The following is a 20788-nucleotide window of genomic DNA, read 5'->3' as shown; positions in this document are numbered from 1 at the left end:
CAACTAGGAAGGATCATTTTCCCTTACCATTTGTGGATCAAGTATTTAGATTCCTTGGCAGGGAAGCGGTACTTTTCATTCTTGGATGGATTCAGTGGCTACAACCAAATTCAAATTGCTCCCGAGGATCAAGAAAAGACTACATTTACTTGCCCTTGGGGAACGTATGCATATTTTGTTCTTCCCTTTGGGTTGTGTAATGCACCAGCTACTTTTCAAAGAGCAGTCATAAGCATATTTTCAGATATTTCCAAGGATAGCATGGAGATCTATATGGATGATTTTACCACTTATGGTTCAGAATTTGAAGAAACATTGGACAATTTAAAGAAATTTTTACAGAGGTGTGAGGATTACAATTTATCCTTGAACAGTGAAAAATACTTTATGATGATGCAGGAAGGCATAGTTCTTGGTCATCATATATCTATAACTGGAATACAAGTTGACCCAGCCAAAATTGAAGTCATTCAAAACCTTCCTGTTCCCACAAAGCAAAAGGATGTTCAGAGTTTCCTTGGTCATGCTGGATATTATTGAAGATTTATTAAGGATTTTAGTAAAATTGCGGGACCTTTATATTGTCTTTTGACTAAAGATATGGTGTTTGATTGGACTCTCGCATGCCATGAAGCTTTCTTGAAGCTCAAACATGCATTGACTTGATATTCATATAGATGCATCAGACTATGCTATAGGGGCAGTTTTGGGACAAAAGATAGACAATTTAGAGAATGCAATTTACTTCATCAGCAAAAACATGCAGGGACCTGAGCTTAATTATATTGTCACAGAAAAGGAGATGTTAGCAGTAATATATGCACTCAACAAATTCAGGCATTATATCGTAGGATATCAAATATATGTGCATACGAATCATACAGCAATCTGATATCTCATGAACAAGCCTTCAATTACGGGAAGATTGGCTCGATGCATACTATTGATGCAGGAATTTGATATTACAGTTGTTGATAAACCAAGTAAAGCTAATGTAGTTGCAGATTATCTTTCTAGGTTTCAATTGCAGGATAATCCTCAAGCTATAGATGATGCTTTCCCAGATGAACATTTGTTCTTGATAAAAGCTCACACTCCCTGGTATGCTGATATTGCAAATTATTTGGCTGCCAATAAGATGCCTCCTCATTTTTTCTCCTAAAGAAAAAAGGTTGCTAGTTGAGAAAAGCTTTAATTTCTCTTGGATTGTTGATTGTTTATTTTATACTGGACCTGACCAAGTCTTGAGGTGCGTCAGAGAGGATGAAACGTATGATATTCTTCATGCACGTCATGATGAGCCATGTGGAGGACATTTTGCTGCTAAAAGAACAGCACTTAAAATCCTTAACATGGGGTATTATTGGCCAGCTTTGCATAAGGATGCAGCTCAATACACTACAAAATGTGATAGATGCCAACGAATGGGTAGGCCTACCAAATCTGATGAAATGCCATTGTATCCCCAAATATTGGTTGCACCATTTGATAAATGGGGACTGGATTTTGTTGAGCCAATTGATCCTCCTTCCAATGGGAAGCCCTATATTCTAGTATGCACTGATTATGTTACAAAATGGCTGGAAGCACGAGCAATGACACATGCAAGAGATAATAAAGTAGTTGAATTTCTCTATGAGGAAATATTTACAAGATATGGAGTCCCAAGAGAGATTGTTTCCGATCAAGGACCACAATTTACTTCAACGTTAATTGCAACATTGGTTAATGAATATAATATCAGACACAAGAAGTCTACTCAATACCATCCTCAGGCAAATGGTCAGGTAGAGGTTACAAACAAGGATTTAGAAGCTATTCTTACCAAGACAGTAGCTCTTCATAAGAAAGATTAGCAACTAGACTTCCTAAAGCCATTTGGGCATACAAGACAACATGGAAGACAACAACTGGTTTTACATCTTTTGAAATAGTGTATGGAAAAACAGCCATGATGCCCATTGAGTTTGAGCATAAAAATCTTAGGACAGCTCTACAATTGAATATGACTCTATCAGAAGCACAAAAAGACCGCATCATGCAATTGAATGCCCTAGATGAACTGAGAAAGATGGTTGTCCAACATACAGAAGTTATTCAACATCAACGTGCTAAATGGCATGATAAATATATTAAGGAGAGAAAGTTTAAATCTGGAGATTTGGCATTGCTATATGATTCCAGATACAAGGATACAATGGAGAAGCTACAGACACGTTGGTTAGGCCTATATGAGATTGATGAAGTTTTTCCAAATGGAGCAGTTTGGTTGGCCACAATTGATCCAGTCAGATTCAAACTTTTGGTCAATGGTCATCGCCTACGCCTTTATCATAAGCCTGCCACAAAAGAAGATTTCCTACAGCAATTTAACAGCCAAGAGCAAATCACCGTTTCTGCAAACTCTGCAAGGGGCCTTCTTGGGCCCACGTCTTAAAATTCCTTTTGCATGCTTTCATAATAGCCATTTCCATATTTTATGAGAATGTCGTTCTCCGCTAATAATTTTCTCGTCCACCTCATCTCATTTCATTTCTATTTCTTCCACATTACCCACTCCACGTCACCTCATCTCATATCATAAATAACTAACCGTTTATTGCAGCATTAAATAGCACGATTGTAGGTATGTATATTATTTATTTCTCTTTAATTATGCATTTACACTTTCATTATGATTATTACCAGATATGATTTGCATAATCTGCATTCCCTTCCCTCTGTCCTTTTTCGCGTGTGGACACGTGTCATCTTAAGTTGGGGAGGGGGGTTTATGGCTCTATTTACGGCTGCGTAATTATGTGTCCTTGTCCATGATGTGTTTTAATTTTCTTGACATCATTTTTGAATGAGTTAGTGCTGATGTGAAAGCCTGTAGTATACCTTTCCTGCCGCCATAGTTGATAAAAGGTACTGGAGCACAAATAGAAGGTTACGGGGCATGAATTTCAAATTTTGCAGGATATTTCAGCCTTTCATTTTGTTGTGGTGATTTTTTTTGAATGTCAAGTTAACCATGGGAGGTGCTCCTATCTGTCATGAGCATGTGATTCATGACGCTTTGCTGCAGGACAACCAATGTGAACACTATTTCCGGACCTATGGGTGGCTCAATTATATTTTGAAATTCACAGATTTTAATAAGGAGATTGTGCAAGAATTTGTGCGCACATTCAATGAAGGGGATGCTTCTGTCAAAGGGTTACGGGTCATAGCCACCGAACAGAGAGGGTTTGTGCAGCTGTCGAACCTCCTATTGCCGAGGAAGCTTTGTCTGGCGCAGAAGGAGCAGTAATTGAGCCAAGTGTTGAGCAACCCACCACTCAAACTCAAAGTGGGACTGCATTTTCTAAAAGTAAAGGTAAAGAAAAGGGAAAAGGTGATGCAGGGGAAGAAACCGTGGAACGGCCTCAAGAAGCACGGGTTCCTCCTGCAGCTAAAAAGCAAAGAATGAAGGAGGATTTTCTTGTTGCAGACTCTCCTGCAACCACTCAGGAAATACCATTAAGGAGGAGTCATCGGGTTAAGCAAAGAACCCAGGCAACAAGAGGACTGAGTGAGGTTATTTATGTGGAAACATCGGAACTAGGACACGGAAGTCAAAAAGAGGGTAAACCGCAGGAAGGACATGAAGCCGAAAGATTGTCCAATTTAGCCCAAGTAGCGGAGTAGTTTGAAGAACCAGGTGATAAGATCTTGAGCCCTCAAGTAACTACTTGTTAAATTTAAGTGCTAAGATGTTAAACAAATTAATTAACCATAATCAGACAGTGAATAAACAGTAACACTAATAAAACACAAGACACAAGACACCAATACCCTGGGAAAACCTCCCTCTTGGAGGTGAAAAACCCAACCTTAAAATATAAGATGTATTATATCAATGATAAGCAATCACAATATGACAGACTTATCTCTGATTGTTGTCCTAACAGCAAGTTGCCATGATGATAGATGATGCAGCCCTAATCAGCAGATGATGACCAAAGGAGTGAAACAATAGAAGGTGGCTTTCACAGGTTGAATCAGAATCTTGACAAGTTCACTGGATAAGTCCTTGGAGTTCGCCAAAGTGCAGATCAACAGGTTCGCCAAGGATAGCAGACTTGATCGCTTAACATAGAGAAGGGGGAGCAGATCGCTATTATGCAATGTAGAAAATGAATTGTGTTTTCTTCATCTTGAAGTTGTTATGTATATATACCCTTCTTTGGCGGTGGATCTCCTTAGGTCGGCTTGCACTAATATTAATTATTATTATATTGATATTTACCACATTGGACATTTGGTTCAGTCCAATGCCTTAGCACGTTACACTTTTGGGCCCAGCCCTATTACATATGAATTGCCTTTCACACGCCACATTTGGGTCTAACCCAATAATAGTTACATTGAAAATAATACATGCATATGTGATAATCCGAACTTAGCTAATACTTTCAACACTCCCTCTTAGCTAAGGAGGATAACTGCCACATGTCATGATCCATTCATGACTTTCATCTTGCATTGCTCGCAAGAGTGAATATACCTGCAGTAAAACTCATAAATATCATGAACTCATTTCATGATGACCATCTTACATTGCCCGCAAAGGATGGTACCACCTTGCATTGCCCGCAGAGGGTGGAAGAGGATTTTACACCTCAGCCTTCTCCCGGAGAAGGATACACTGTCACCTTGCATTGCCTGCAGAGGGTGACTCCACCTTGCATTGCCCGCAGAGGGTGGAAGATGCAAACTGAATTGCATCACTAAGATTGAGACTCCCTCTACCAATGCTAAGTTCTCAACCATTCCAAGCTCCTCTGAAGTACTCAAAATTCACCCGAGCTAGAGGCTTGGTGAGAACATCAAAAACCTGTTCATTAGTGCTGATGTATTTCAGCTAGATAGCACCTCTTTGTGCCATATCACGAATATAATGGTAATGAGTTTCCACATGTTTTGACCTGTCATGAAACACTGGATTGTTAGACATTTTAATACAACTCTAGCCATCACAATAAATAACCGTGGATTCCCATGGTTGTCCAAACAACCCAGCAAGAAGCTTGCGAAGCCAAACTACTTCTCTAGTTGCCACACTTGAGGCAATATATTCAGCTTTTGCAATACTTGGTGCAATTGAGGACTGTTTCCTACTGGCCCAAGAGATCATAGCGGAACCCAAGTTGTAACAGATTCTTAAAGTGCTTTTCCTGTCAGTAACACTTCCAGCCCAATCAAAATCAGAGTAGCCTTCCAAGTTGATTGTCATGTTGATTGAATACTTAAGTCCATGGCCAATAGTTCCTCGCAAATATCTCAGGATGTGCTTGGCTGCCACCAAGTGAACATGCTTTGGCTGGTTCATGAATTGGCTAAGTGCACTCACTGCATAGCAGATATCTGGTCTAGTGTTGACTAGATACATCAAGGATGCAATCAACTGCCTGTACTCTGAGGGATCTGCAAAATCAGAGTTAGTTGCGGAAATACTCAACTTCTTCAAGTTAGTTTCCATAGGAGTAGACATAGGTTTACAATCCATCATACCAAATCTTTTCAATATATCAAAAGTATATTTTCCTTGACTTGGAATAATTTCATTAGGTCTTTGCCACACTTCTAACCCTAAGAAGTAATACATAAGACCTAAATCCTTCATTTCAAATTCAGTAGTTGATTCTTTCTTACACCTAATGATGAGACCATCTTCACCAGTTAGAAATAAATCATCAACATATAAGACCAGAATTAGCATTTCACCATTAAATACTTTAAAGTAAATGTTAGGATCAGCATTATTATTAGAAAATACTAGACTAACTAGGTACTTATCAATTCTTTCATACCAAGCTCTAGAAGCTTGCTTGAGGCCATAGAGAGCTTTCTTTAATCTGCATACATGAGTTTCTCTATTATGAATCTCATAACCTTCAGGTTGTTCAATATAGACTTCTTCCTCAATAACACCATTAAGATAGACTTTACATCCATTTGATGTAATTTCCAACCTTTGGCTACAGCAATAGCTATAATAGTTCTAATAGAAGTATATCTAGCAACAGGAGCAAATGTTTCTTCATAATCTATGCCTTCCTTTTGAGAAAAACCACGAGCTACAAACCTAGCTTTATATTTCTCTATACTACCATCAACAGCATGTTTAATTTTAAACAACCATTTAGAAGAAACAACAGACTTACCTTTAGGTCTAGGCACAACATCCCAGACATCATTCTTGATGATGGATTGATACTCTTCGTCCATAGCTAGCTTCCAAGCTTGCTGGCTCGTAGCTTCTTCTGTGCTGGATGGTTCAGACTCAATGATGTTGCACATCATTGCAGCATAGTTAGAGAGCTTCTGAGGTCTCTTACTTTCTCTGAAAGTGCCACTAGGAGCTACAAACTGTTTTGCATCTTGAATTGTGTTTCTAACCCAAAGTGGTCTTTTCTTGCTAACTACAATATCTCTAGGTCCATCAGTTGGAACCAAAGGCTTGGGAGGATCATCATGCTCAATAGGTTCAGGACATTCAATAGACTCCTTTTGAATCTCAGGGTTAGTATCAATATCCATATTTTGATTATCATTAACTTCTTTATCATTATCAACAGGAGAACCTTCAGAATTCTTGAAAGCAATATTTTCTTCAAAGGTGACATCCCTACTTACCTCAATGTACCTTTGACCAGGAATGTAGATGTGAAATGCCTTGGAAGATTCACTATACCCAACAAGGATACCCTTCTTCTCGGAAGGTTCTAATTTAGTCCTCTTTTCCTTTGGCACATGAATATAGACAGGACTCCCAAAGATCCTTAAGTGGCTGATATCTGGTTTGACTCCTGTGAAGGCTTCCTCGGGAGTTATGTTCTTCAAGACACGGTGAGGACATCTATTCTGAATGTACATAGCAATCTTGGATGCTTCAGCCCATAAGAAAGTCTGCAGGTCCTGATTGTGAATCATAGCTTTAGCAGCTTCAACAATGGTTCTATTCTTTCGTTCGGCTACACCATTTTGCTGAGGATTGTAGGGAGCACAGAACTCCCTCTTAATTCCTGTTTCTACACAAAAGTCATTGAAGCTACTTGAAGTGTATTCACCTCCATTGTCAGATCTTAACACTTCAATTCTTTTGCCAGACATATTTTTAGCTAGAGCTTTAAATTCATTAAACCTACTTAACACTTCATCTGATTCTTTAGATTTTAGAAAGTAAATCCAAGTCTTTCTAGAAAAATCATCTATAAATGTAACATAGTATAAAAATCCGCTAGGTGAAGGAACAAACATAGGTCCACATAGATCAGGATGAACAAGTGCTAATTTTTCTTTAGCTCTACTTTCACTTTTATGAAATGGACTTTTAGTGTTCTTACCTAATGCACAACCTTTGCAAGCATCATCATGAGATTGATTAAGTTTAGGCATACCTTTAACCATCTTCTCAAGTGAAGGAAATGCCTAATAGTGAAGATGACTGAGCCTTCTATGCCATAGCTCGCTAGATTCTGGAGTTTCATGAATGAGTGCTCGAATGGGGTTAGCTGAAAGCTTATACAAAGTCATATCTATTTCCAATAACACGAGCAAACTTAATGCTAGATTTCTTAGGCCATGCAAGTATTTTACCTTCAGAAAATGCTACTTGATAACCTTTATCTTCTAGAGCAGAAAAAGAAATTAGATTCCTCTTGATTCCAAGGACAAATAAGATATCACTAAGATGCAAAGACATACCAGATTCTAAATTTAAAGAAGTGCTACCAAAGCCTCTTACCGAATACTAAGCATCATCACCAATTACCACATGAAGGTTGGACTCTTTCTCCATCAAGTCTGAGAGATGCTCTCGATATCCCGTGATGTGCCTAGATGCACCACTGTCAATTAACCAGGTGTTACTATCGATTGGCACATTGCTAGACAAGGCGGAAATGAAGAGGTAGTCTTCATTGTCCTCTGAGTTTGCAACTTCATTCAGGTTGGCCTCTCCTTGCATGGGCGAATTCTAACATTCTTTGGCATAATGTCCAAACTTATCACATCTGAAGCAACGAACACATGAAAGATCCCTTGGCTTCTTCCTTGAATCGAAAGTTGGAGGTCTGATGTCTCTATCTCTTTTGAAGTTGTTCTTCTTCCAATGACCTCCCTTTCTTCTAACATGTTGAGATGCAAGCACATGTTGATCTCCTCCCTGAGAGCCTTTGTGCATTTCTCTGGCAGCAAGGCGAGACTCCTCTTGAATACAATCTGACTGGAGGCGATCGAAGGAAGGAATTCAGCTCTTCCACTTATGCTTTGAATGAAGGGATCTCAAGAGTCGGGAAGACCATTCAACGCAATCATGACAATATCCTTGTCCACGACTTCGCTTCCAATGGCACTGAGTTGGTCCTTCAATTCTGAAATCTTCATGAAGAAGGACATGACTGAATCTCCTTTGCACATTTTAACTTGAAGAAGTTGCTGCCTCAATGTGAGTGTCCGGCTGATGTTGTTGATCTCATATATCCCTTCAAGATGTTTGAACATCTCTCGGGCTATCTTCAACTTGGAGATGACTGGAACAAGATGATCCTTCATGGAATCAATAAGAAACTTCTTTGCTTTGAGGGCATTCTTCTTGAATTGATTTAGCTCTTCTGGATCCAAAGGTTCAGTCAGATCCATATCTTCCACAAACTGTAACAGCTCTAGTTCTTCAAGAGCAAGGAGGACACGAACCTTCCATGATGAGAAATTTAGGGCACCTTCAAGTCTATCCTCTACTTTCAGACCTGTAACCGTCTTGCAAGACTAAAACAGAGAACTGAAAGTGAAGAGCAACTAATAATCTGATTATTTAAATGAACCTAAAGCTCTGATACCATGTTAAATTTAAGTGCTAAGATGTTAAACAAATTAATTAACCATAATCAAACTGTGAATAAACAATAACAGTAGTAAAACACAAGACACCAATACCCTGGGAAAACCTCCCTCTTGGAGGTGAAAAACCCAACCTTAAAATAGAAGATGTATTATATTAATGATAGGCAATCACAATATGACAAACTTATCTCTGATTGCTGTCCTAACAGCAAGTTGCCATGATGATAGATGATGCAGCTCTAATCAGCAGATGATGACCAAAGGAGTGAAACAGCAGAAGGTGACTTTAACAGGCTGAATCAGAATCTTGACAAGTTCATTGGATAAGTCCTTGGAGTTCGCCAAAGTGCAGATCAGCAGGTTCACCAAGGATAGCAAACTCGATTGCTTAACATAGAGGAGGAGAAGATCGCTATTATGCAATGTAGAAAATGAATTGTGTTTTCTTCATCTTGAAGTTGTTATGTATATATACCAAAGAAACGGGAATCGCCATAAATCGCCTAAACTCGGCAAGTCCGAGTTCGAGTCATGCTCGCCGAGTCTCTAGGACTCGGACTCGGAAGAGTCCGAGTCCGGCGAGCAAACTCGCCAGACTCACCGAGTTGGCGAGTTTGGCTCAAACTCGCCAAACTCGGCAAGTCCCGAGCCCCAAACTCGGCTACTGCCTAGGTCAAGTAAAATGACAAAAAAAACATTTTAAAAAGTTTTTTTTAAATGAATGGTCTCGTCTTTGTTCACTACAACCTCCGCCTGAGAATGAGAAAAATTAGGGTTACAACATGTCAGCCAATAGAAAAATAACACCCAACGCCTTTATTAAATAATAAGTTTTTTTGGCCTCGCGGGGTGCTGCCCCTCGACCCCGCCCTGTATCGCAACAGGGAGCACGCAAGGGGCGATGCCCCTTGACCCCACCTTGGGGGCGCTGCCCCCAAACCCCCGTCAAAAAATATGGGGGGAAACTACGTCGATAGAAATAGGGAAAATTTAACCTCCGAGTCTGACACTGATTAGATCGACCAGGTAGATATAGAGGCTGAGACTATAGCCATGGCAGAGGAGGAGCGGAGAGCACGAGCACAGACAGGAGATTTAGAGGCAGATAGTGACACGGATGTTCCTGATGTTGGTGAGCATGGCATGGTGTCACGGGGAGCGGCTACAGTTGTCGAATCATCCAGGACCTACCTTAGACGCCTTCGCAGGGGGTTGGGGCCGAAGGGTGCTGTCATGCAGGCTCCTCTGAGCCATAGGCTTGTAGTTGTATTTACCTTTGGTATTTGTATGAAACATTTGATGATGATCATATGATGGCATGGATTTTTTATTCCATGAGTTTTGTAATATTGTATACATTTGACAATATTTATATATCTATGTTTGTTATTTCCTTCAGCTACAATTTGTGTTTATGCTTATGTGATTCATGTATACTTGTGTATGTAATCAAATGAGGCGAGTTTGATGATGTTGTTGTGTCTTTAAGGTGTATTCAATAAAGGGTGCCTGAAACAAGTTTTAAATCTTTAAAAATCTCTAAATTTCTTGAGTTTTTCACTTTCCCGAGTCCAGCCGAGTCTGGAGCTGAGTCTGACGCCGAGTCTCGAGTCCGAGTCCTGTTTCTTTGATATATACCCTTCTTTGGCGGTGGATCTCCTTAGGTCGGCTTGCACTAATATTAATTATTGTTATATTAATATTTACCACGTTGGACATTTGGTCCAGTCCAATGCCTTAGCATGTTACACTTTTGGGCCCAACCCTATTACATATGAATTGCCTTTCACACGCCACATTTGGGTCTAGCCCAACAATAGTTACATTGAAAATAATACATTCATATGTGATAATCCAAACTTAGCTAATATTTTCATCACTACTCACAGCCTCCCTTCATGTCTCACTAGCTTATCTGTTGCACTCACATTTTACAGAGAATGGGAAATAGAAAAAGTTAGGTTATAGGGGGTAATTGATAAGCAACAAAAAGAAATTGAAAAGAGGGACAAGCAAATAGTTGAGTTACAAACTAAAGTAGATACTGTAGCAAACATGGTTCCCGAGTTAATGCAGTGCAGTGCTACGCCGCGAGTTTATGCTTTATATTTGAAGGAACAGTATCTATGTTTTAAACTTAACCGTACTGTTAGGGATCTAAGCCCTTCTTTGAAGACTCCGCAAGAGTTTTATAGTGCTTACCAAAGCTCTCCTACAGCCGTTAAGAATTTCCTATGTGAGTTTTATTTGCATAATTTGATAATTATGTTGTCTCTTCTGACAATGAATGGAATCCCTTGCTGTACATTGGTGATATTGAGTTAAAAGCATTGATGTCCTGGATACAAAATGAAATTAGTATGGGAGTGCAATCTAAAATGTACAGGAACTTGGAATTTGATTGCCCACTCCCACTCAGAGTTGAAGCTAAAAACCCACGGCAGATGTACTATGACTGGCAGAAGTTGTTGACTAGACCTGATGTCAGAAGCCAAGTTTTACCATTGAGAGAGGAAGTATTTCAAGAGTATGAAAATTTGGTAGGAGCTGAGAATCAAGTTGCAGTTGAATGTCTGGATCAGCGTTGGAATAGCCTTCTAGAGGACCTAAAGCAGGGTCAACCCCATTCGTTGCCCAATTATCATCCAGCCATACAACGAGCTCCCAAGTACATCTGCTTGGGCAGGACAAAAAGCAATAATTGGTTACCTTTGATATTTCAACCGCCTATCCTTATGTGGCCATTGATGGGATGCAGAGCTACAGATAAACCGTATGATGAGGCCGCAGAGGAAGCCAGATGGGCTAGGCTCGAGAAGATGAAAGGATTTTACTAGAACCTGGCTACAGGAGGCACAAGACAAGGTACCATAGGTGATTTTCGAGTCAGTGCCAGAGTAAGGAATTTTCCTCCTACTGGAGGACCGGCAAGACATTAAGTTGGGGGGCAAATGATGAGCTAAAATAATAGCTCTTTTATTTCTATGACTGATATGTTTTTCCTATGTTTTAAGTTGCATTTTGAGACAATGTTTAGGTCATGTGATGTATTAGAGTTTTGATTATGTGCATTCTGAATGTTAGCCAAAACCGTTGAACCCTTTATTGTTTTGACTTGGTATTCCTATAGCTATGTGGATTATTATGGTAATATCATGCGTGGATGTATAAATGTTGTGATTAACGGGAATGGATGTATATATGCTTGTATGATCTAACCTTTAATGTAAGAGTAAATAAGTTGCTGCAGAAGCGGTTGTGCTAAGCCAGATGGAGAATCGTGCCATGTAAACAGTTGAAGACATTTCGGAACAGTTGAACATTTAAAACAGTGGAGAAGTGGAGAAGATGGTGTTCGAGTGAATCGACAAAGGAATAGCGAGGCGATGCCAGACTCATTTATGGTTGTCTCCGACGAGCATCAATCTAGTAACCACCACCATGCTATATTCTTGGTTGCAATTTAGCAAAGTTCCACGTTTTCTGTGGATTAACTTCTTCTTCTTGCTGTAATAAATGTTTCCGCCTAATTTCATGGGCATGATCTAGGTAGTTGAAAATTTGTTATAACTTTCTTATAAATAAAGACCTGCATCTCTTCGCAGGGGAGACAGCATTTTTCCAGAATTAGAAGCATTTCTCTTATCTCATGCATTGTATCTACTTTTGGAAATAATGAATAAAAGCTATGTTATTCTGAATATATAGAATCGTTTTGAAGTTTGGATACACTCATCCAAGGGGGGCCACTTGGTGAGTATTCCTATGTGATTGTTAGACTAAGTTTTCTTTTGTTGCAGTAGATGTTTTAGCAATTGACTGTTCCTGCAGCCACTGGAACCAAATCCTATGACTGTTCCTGCAGCCAAAGCAGACAAAGTAATTTCTGTTTGTTAGCTCTGAACTTAGTTAATAGTTGTTTAGTTAGAATCTTCTGTTAATGTTGAGATTTCCTATAGCCATTCAGTTGTCATATTTTCACTTGTTACTTTAGATAGACTTAGTTGTTGCAGGTAGTGCAGAATGACTCTTATCGGAATTTAGTGCATATACAATGCAGACCCATTTCAAGTAATACATCCCTGGGTTGACAAGTAAATGAACCTCAGTCATTGAAATGATAGCTACTCAAAATGGATGACCAATCCTTGAGTTAGGACTTTAAGTCTAGTTATTGTTCTAATTGATTAGGTAAACAACCTTCACTATAAAGCACAAGAAAGGTCAAGCTAATAAGGTGGCGGATGCTCTTAGTAGGAAAGCCCTCATGGTGCAAGAAATTCAATTACAAAGCATGGGGGTAGATGCACCAAGGGCATGTACCATGATGATGCAGATTTCAAGGAGATTTATGAGGTTTGTGAACAATCCTCTAATACCTTCCACAGTGAGTATTCTGATTTTTTACTTCAGAATGGTTTACTCTTCAAGGGGAGTCAGTTATGCATACCTACATGTTCAATGAGGGACAATATTATTAAAGAGAAGCATTGTGGGAGTTTGGGGGGTCATTTTGGGCTTGACAAGACTTTGGATTTGGTTAGGAGATTCTATTATCAGCCAAAAATGCAGGTTGATGTAAGGAGGTATGTTTAAGGATGTTCTATATGTCAAAAGGCCAAGGGTAATTCCTCAAATGCAGGGCTCTATCAACCCTTACCACTTCCCAATAGGCCTTGGGAGAGTGTGAGTATGGATTTTGTACTAGGGCTGCCTAGAACTCCAAGAGGTTTTGACAGTTTTTTTGTGGTTGTTGACCGGTTTAGTAAGATGGCACACTTTCTTCCATGCAAGTGTACTAATGATGCATCTCAGATTGCAGGTTTGTTCTTCAAAGAAGTGGTGAGAATTCATGGCTTACCATTGAATATTGTCTCTGATAGGGATTCTAAGTTTATAGGTCACTTTTGGAGGACCTTATGGAAGAAACTTGGCACAAAATTGTCTTATAGCTCAGCATATCATCCACAAACGGATGGCCAAACAAAAGTTGTTAATAGATGTCTTACCAAAGAATATGGGCAAGCTCGGGATCTAGTCCTACCTCAAGCGGAGTATGCCAATAATGATTCCATGAATAGGAGCATTGGAAGGAGCCCATTTGAAGTTGTTTATGGGATGCACCCTAGAGGTGTGTATGAATTGAGAGATCTACAAGGGATTGACATGAGGACTGCTCAAGGAGAAGATTTTGTTGTAGCAATCAAGGACATTCATCACCAAGTAAGAGAAACCCTTCAAAACAGTGTGGAAAAGTATAAAGAAATGGGCAAATTTGAAGAGGAGAGACCTACAATTCAAGGTTGGTGATTTAGTATTGGCACATTTGAAGAAGGAAAGTACACCAAACTGATGATGAAAAAGATAGGACCATGCCGGGTGGTTCACAAGTTTGGTCCCAATGCATATGAGATTGAGTTACCCCCCGGGGTAGCCATATCTCCCATCTTTAATGTATCTGATTTATTTCCATATAAGAGCTTTGTGGTTGCAGGTTCTGTTGCAGGTACAGCAGCAAATGAGGATGATGATTGGGTAAATAAGTCAGCTAGCATATGAATTTTGGAAATTAATTTGATCTTGCACAAATATAGTCGGCCACCTTTGGATATAAGCATTTAATTTGACTTGCATAAACATGAGCAAAGTTGGCCACCATTCTTTAAGGAATATAGTGTAAGTTTGAGCACTAACTAAGTGGATCGATCAATGACCTTTGGCCATCAGATGATTTCCTTCATTCAAAGTCCTTTAACCTTTGGCAATGATTTACCCTTTGACATCAATGATAATACAATAATCTTGCCAATAATCTTGTTCATATATGCCTTTGACATCAATGATAATATGTGGCATTCCTTCTTGACATCAATGATAATATGTGGCATTTTCAACAATCTCCCCCTTTGTCATTGATGTCAACATTACTATTAAACCATTTGTGAACGTAGGATGAACATAATGCTCTCCCTTTCTCTAATGCTCCCCTTTTCTCTAACTCTCTCCCTTTGACATCGATGGTAAAGGGATGTCTAATACTATCACAAAGAATCTCATTTTTCTGTAATACTTCCACTTGATATCAATGACATTATTTTTACTTTTCCAATAAACTCTCCCTCTTTCTGAAATCAAAGACAATGAGATGTTCATTATACTTCCATCCAAAAATAGATCATGGGAAATATCTTCTTATTCCAAAATATTCTATGAGACTTCATCCTTAAGTTGTCTTCTCCATGGAGCTGAAAAGATAATGTAATGATTAGCTCCCCCTGAATTCATACTTCTCCTTATGAACTTAGTGATACCTCTTGTGAATGAAGTGCAGTAAGCATGGAGTTCTCCTTCTCATCACCTTGCTCTTGTTTCCTTTTCCAAACTTTTGTAGGTTCTTTCTTTTGCGTACCCATGGTTTCCTCCTTCTTGTTCTGTTTGGGTTGTATAAGAGAACTAGAAACTGTTGCTTTGTGCCCAAAGTTGCATTTGTAGCATATGACATTATAATCTACTAACAATGCAAAGAAGTTATAGTTCCTATTTGTCCACCCATAAGTACTACTATTTTTGTTCCAACCATAATTACATATCACATGTGCTCTACAATCTCTTGCCTTATGACCAGAATGATTGCACGAAAAACAATAACCAAAGAAAGAGTTATAAAACCTGGTCAAGTGTGTCTGCCTTAGAAGGAAGGAAAGTCTGAATTTGTCATTGTTAATGTTTGGAGCTTGATTCTTCTTTTTGCTACTTTCACTTTTGATAGGGCTTTTTAGGATTTCAGCATAATTCTTTTGTTCTTCTTCATTTGACTTCTTTGGTGCCTTTTTGGAGTCTTCTTTAATGGCTATCTGATTTTCTTCATAACCAAGTCCTTTCTTATTGAATGGTGACCTCTATGCATTTAATATATTATCCGAAATCTCCGTACTCTTTTCAAAATTGAGGGTTCTGCTTAGCTTGGCCATTGTTTTTTCTAACTCTTTCCTCAAAGAAACAATTTTGGATTCAAACCTCTCACATTCTTCTTCCTTTTTCTTCAATTGGATTCTTAACTCTTCTCTATTTTATTTGCCTCTTCAATTTTAACTTTCAGATCTATGATCGTCTTCTCCAATTCTTCAAGATTTTGTGACAATTTTGCCTTAGATTCACTATCCTCTTTAATCTGTAATTTTTGCTTCAAATTATCCTTTCTAAGCCTCTTGATCTCATCTAGGCCATAGAGGAGTCTTCTTCCAAATCAACTTCTGCATCCATTTCATCATGCTCTTCCACTTCTATATCCATCTCTTCCTTTTTTCACTCTCAAAGTCGTCTTCTCTTTCAAAGATACTATCTTTCATTTCTGTTGCCATGTGTGTTCCATTTGTCACCCCATAACTTTTTCTTGCTTCTCTTTCATCACTTGCATTTGGTTATGTTGGTGCTTGTCAATCAAAGCCCTGTTTGACATTTCCTTTCCTTCTTGCCAAATGTGTTCCCAAGATCCACCATCAATTGTTTAGACTGATTTTAAAGGAACCCGCTCTGATACCAACTAATGAGCACAAGCTTATACTGAGAAGGTGGGTGAATCAATATAAGACTATTTTCTAACTTTTCCAAACTTAGGAGTCTCCCGACCATCCACAGGATTTCCAAGCATCCTCTATGGTAGGAAAATCAAAAGAAAATCAAAAATTCAATATTTAAAAAAAATCAAAAAACATTTTTGATTTGCATGCCATAAGCCCTAGCACTAATAGTCTATGGGCCCTATCCAAACCCTAAGCACTAAAAAGAATTTATAAATAGGCATCTAAACCTCATTCCAAATTACTCCAAGTTTCAGCAATAGTAAGGACTTGGTGTTGCAAAACAACAAAATGATAAAATTGTAAAAATGGCATGCCTCGTGAAGGTTTGTGTGGTTGTGAAAATCTTTGCCCCAAAATCCCCACGAGAAGTGCTGTCCCCAAACGCTGCTTGGGGCTCTACCCCTCAACCCCATTTCATTGCCCCTTTGTCCCGTTGGGGACTAACAATCCCCAAGTCTAGTTCCTTGGTCCCCCTACCCCTCACATTCCCTCGTCCCAAGACTCAGTGGAACATGGGATATTTGTCTATCTTACAATCTGCTCTGACATTTTATCAATGTATCATCTTCCGTTTCACTCTACGGCCTTCAATCTTTCAAAGCCTGACTCACCATAGTTCGCCATTCTTATCCATGAATAATCCGCGAGCACTATAACTGGACAAACTAGGCTGTTACTTTGCTTTACATTTCAAAATTCTAGTCAGTATCCTACTAATGTTAGTCAGGTTATCCTCGTCAATCTGTCAAGTTATAAAGTAATGCATCATAAGATGGTTTGAATTGTTCTTGTAGGTCCAATGTCATAGTGTCCTGAAATTGCATAGATATCATGGGTGCAAAACTGATGTATCAGTGCGAATGTGCTCAGAGTTTAGAGCCAGCACCCAATCAAGTAGGGAAAATCTTCTTGTTGGATATACAGAGATGACTGTTAGGCTTTTACCATTCACAGAGCATAGATGGCTCCTCTTGCAATCAGGTATAACCCTCGTGTTGACAGCATCACCTGACCTCAAAATCGGTAAGTATTCCTAGCTGGAGAATTTCCCCGTACTCAAGCTTTGAACTCAGCGATCGTAATAACAAGTGTGGACTGGTGATTGCCTGGCCCTCTGAACCTCATCAAATCAAAATGAACTTTATAAGAGCATATTAAGGGTACGCAGAGGGTGCTAGGGCTAAAACACTGACCCTGTTTTATATCAACCACCTCGAACCTTCCATAAGAAGATAAACACTCGAGCAGACAGAAAATTAAGCTACAATCTGAAAGGATTGGAATATTTCAACTTAGAAAAACCTTATATTCATCGGTGGTCATGACTAGCAATAAAAAAATTCATTTTGGATCTTCAAAATAAATTCAAACATATGCAAAGGAGGAAATTACGTCAGAGATTTCACACAGAAAGCGAAAATTCAAATCCTCATAAGTTAAATGTTGAAATTCGGGCTTACCCCATTGGACGACCTTCACAGCCATCTAGGCCAAAGGTTGCTCCACAAGCCGGATTTCATAGAAACAACTACACATCATATTTATCCTAACTAGAAATGAAGCCCCCGTCTTAGTTTGTACTCTCAAGGATTCCCGGGCGACATTAAGGTGCCCAACTCGTCCATACCTTCATTCTAAACATCAATCCCATGTTTTATATTTCCCAAGTACAGGATAGACACAATCGATTGTGCATATGATAACATTTCAGCAAAAGTACTCCCGACTAACCTTTTGCTCATGTATATTGCAAAGTTATATAAGGATCTAAGTAGTATAGCAGTTCATGATTTGAGTCTCTAAAGCCAACCCAACTTCATCGAGGTTTGATGGTATCAGAGAAAACGGTTTACATTCAATCAAGATATCTTTTAACTGCAAAATTTTGTGTTGCTCTTATGATTGAACTAACAAAAGGAAATGAATGTACCTGCACTGGAAAGGCGTGCCAAGAAAGGCATTGGAGGAGGCGGCAGGCCCATCAACGAGAGCACAAACATACCCAACACCTACCATTATCGGTCCCTTTCTGATGTTGGTTGCCTCCCTTAGATTACCTTCATCGTTCTAAATTTGAACCAGACGCGAACGGTGGCTAATAACCAATCGAATCCTGCCACCTCGGAAACAACAGAGATAATGTTCTTGAAAAGGACAATTTGATTATCTCGGAGTTTTCTTTACAAATGAATTTCACTCAAATAGTATGTTCATGCGAATATGCTCCCTCCAGGTTCATTTCTCCTCCACCTTAACCTTCACCCTTGATTATTACTACTCTAGATTTTGTTTTGGTTATTTTGTGTAATTTGAAGACATTAGTTTTATAATAGTTATACTTCTGGTCGCTGTTTCTACCATCAAAGATGAAAGTTTGTGGAGTAGAATAGTCATCTTGATCTTTTAAGATTTTTGATAATGAATTTTTTTTATTTTTTTAATTCATTTTGTGGTTCAATAAATCTTTAAATGAAATTGTTGGTAAATTGTTAGTGTTTTTTATTTATATCTTATGAGGTTTTTAGATTTTAAAATAATTGATGTGTGAATTTGTTGTAATTAATGTTAATAGGCATTCTACAATAGCAGCAAGGGGTGGAGTGATGTATTAAAGTTAACTTTTATCTTTTAACTTAAATTTGACAACCATTCAGATGTCCAAATATTAATATTAATCATAAACTTAATATTTTAAAAATAAACACCATATAAAAATTAATATACTCTCATCAAAATTATAAGTTTTAGAGAGAGATATAAATATAAAATAAAACAATGATATAAAAAATATTCCACCATTTCATAATTACAATATTCTTTTAAAAAATATATTTCATAAATTTTTATTTTTAATAAGTTTTTAACTATGATAAGAAGCTTAAAATTTAAATATCAAAAACTAGATGTCAACAATTTTTATCAAGAAAAAATAAATAATGTAGATACAATATAATTTAAATATTTTTGTATGATACAATATAATTTCAAAAAATTTGTATGTAGTAAATATTATTTAAAATGGGGTGACCCATTTAGTACAATGGTTAAAACACTTGATTGGCATAGATTTGAACAATAGTAGTGTAGGGCACCTTAAAAAATGTCTTATCGATCAAAAATAATACTTTAAAATGAAATAAAATAATTTTAATGTAAATAAAAATAGTTTCAATTAATTGATATCTATTAGCATTTATTTAGATAGATGTATTTAATATATATACTAGTCAATTAAAACAAAGATGCAAATATGACACTTTCTTGTAGATAATTGATTTGTGGATTTGTTTGTGTGTGAAATTTGAGTAATTTTAAGGGAAATTGATTTGTGGGCTTGTTTGTATAAGTTAAGATTAAAAAAGGTATATGAATTTTAAAGAGAGTTATTTTTGAAGTGTTAAAAAATCATTTTAGCAAATGAAGAGATATTTCAGAAGGACGATTAAACAAAGAGAAATTAAGAGGGCTCTAGTTTGATGTACTTGTGATTTATTTGCATGGGTTAAGGTATTTATTTTGACCTCTTTTTTCTCCATATTTTGTTATAGTAGGATTTTTTCAAAGTTCCACATGTTTATGTCACTCTTGGTATTGTCCTTTAGATATTCAAGGGCTTTACAAATGGTTAGTGTTGTGTCCTTTATAAGTGTTGTTGCATGTAGTGGTGAGGATGGCTCCCATGCATGCTTAGAAATACATCATGAAGGTTTACAAGGTAATACCTCAAAGATGAATGTTGTTTTATTAGTTGATCTTGCTTAATATGTTTGTTACTCATGTGAAAGTTATAGCCTGATAGTTCATAATGTCGAGTGTTTTTCGTCTAATCAATCCTTGTTTTCTTGGGTTAAGCAATATTAGGAACCTTGTGATATTAAAATTATTAGGATTAGAAGCTTATAAGGGATTGCTCTTCTTTTTTTTTTAACTTCCCCCTATAGATCAATATGCTTCTCATCCAATCAAGTTATTATTTCATGAGAAGTACCTTGTTGGTGTTATCTCACTAAACTTGACATTTCAAAGTCTATAAACAAACCTTCCTAAAATTTCTTATCTAGGTGAAACTTTTAGAACTCTCACTCCTTGTGTGGGCCTTCCTCGCATAGACTATTTAGCCACTAAACTAGTTTATATATCATGAGCCTAAAAATTCACAAGCAATTGTGTGTGGATGTGGACCTCACTTTCAACCTTAAGGAATCTTTAAACCTTGAAATGAGTGCTTTGTGATTTACATAAAAGGTCACTCATACCAGCCTTCTTAACACCTATTTTAAATTTATATCCCCTAACAATAAGAGTAGGAGTTGTCCACTAATATGAAGAATACC

General features: G+C 37.9%; 1 protein-coding gene across 3 annotated transcripts in view; it reads right to left on the bottom strand.

Annotated features, from left to right (window-relative positions):
* The window catches only part of LOC131074831 (rhodanese-like domain-containing protein 9, chloroplastic), a 115886-nt gene extending 97198 nt beyond the window's left edge, over window positions 1-18688 (bottom strand). Inside the window, exon 1 of one of the 3 annotated variants that reach the window (XM_058011542.2) lies at window positions 18385-18688. In XM_058011542.2, coding sequence (XP_057867525.2) covers window positions 18385-18470 — 86 coding nt within the window. In that variant the 5' untranslated portion in view covers window positions 18471-18688. Of the gene's footprint in view, window positions 1-17914; window positions 17935-18384 lie in introns of those variants that run through there. The other 2 variants (XM_058011541.2, XM_058011543.2) reach the window with 2 other exon arrangements.
* Window positions 18689-20788: the final 2100 nt, after the last annotated feature.

Source organism: Cryptomeria japonica, chromosome 4, assembly GCF_030272615.1.
Source record: "Cryptomeria japonica chromosome 4, Sugi_1.0, whole genome shotgun sequence".
Lineage (NCBI taxonomy): Eukaryota > Viridiplantae > Streptophyta > Pinopsida > Cupressales > Cupressaceae > Cryptomeria > Cryptomeria japonica.
The sequence above is the reverse complement of the archived record's forward strand: the minus strand, read 5'-3'. Positions and strand labels throughout refer to the sequence as shown.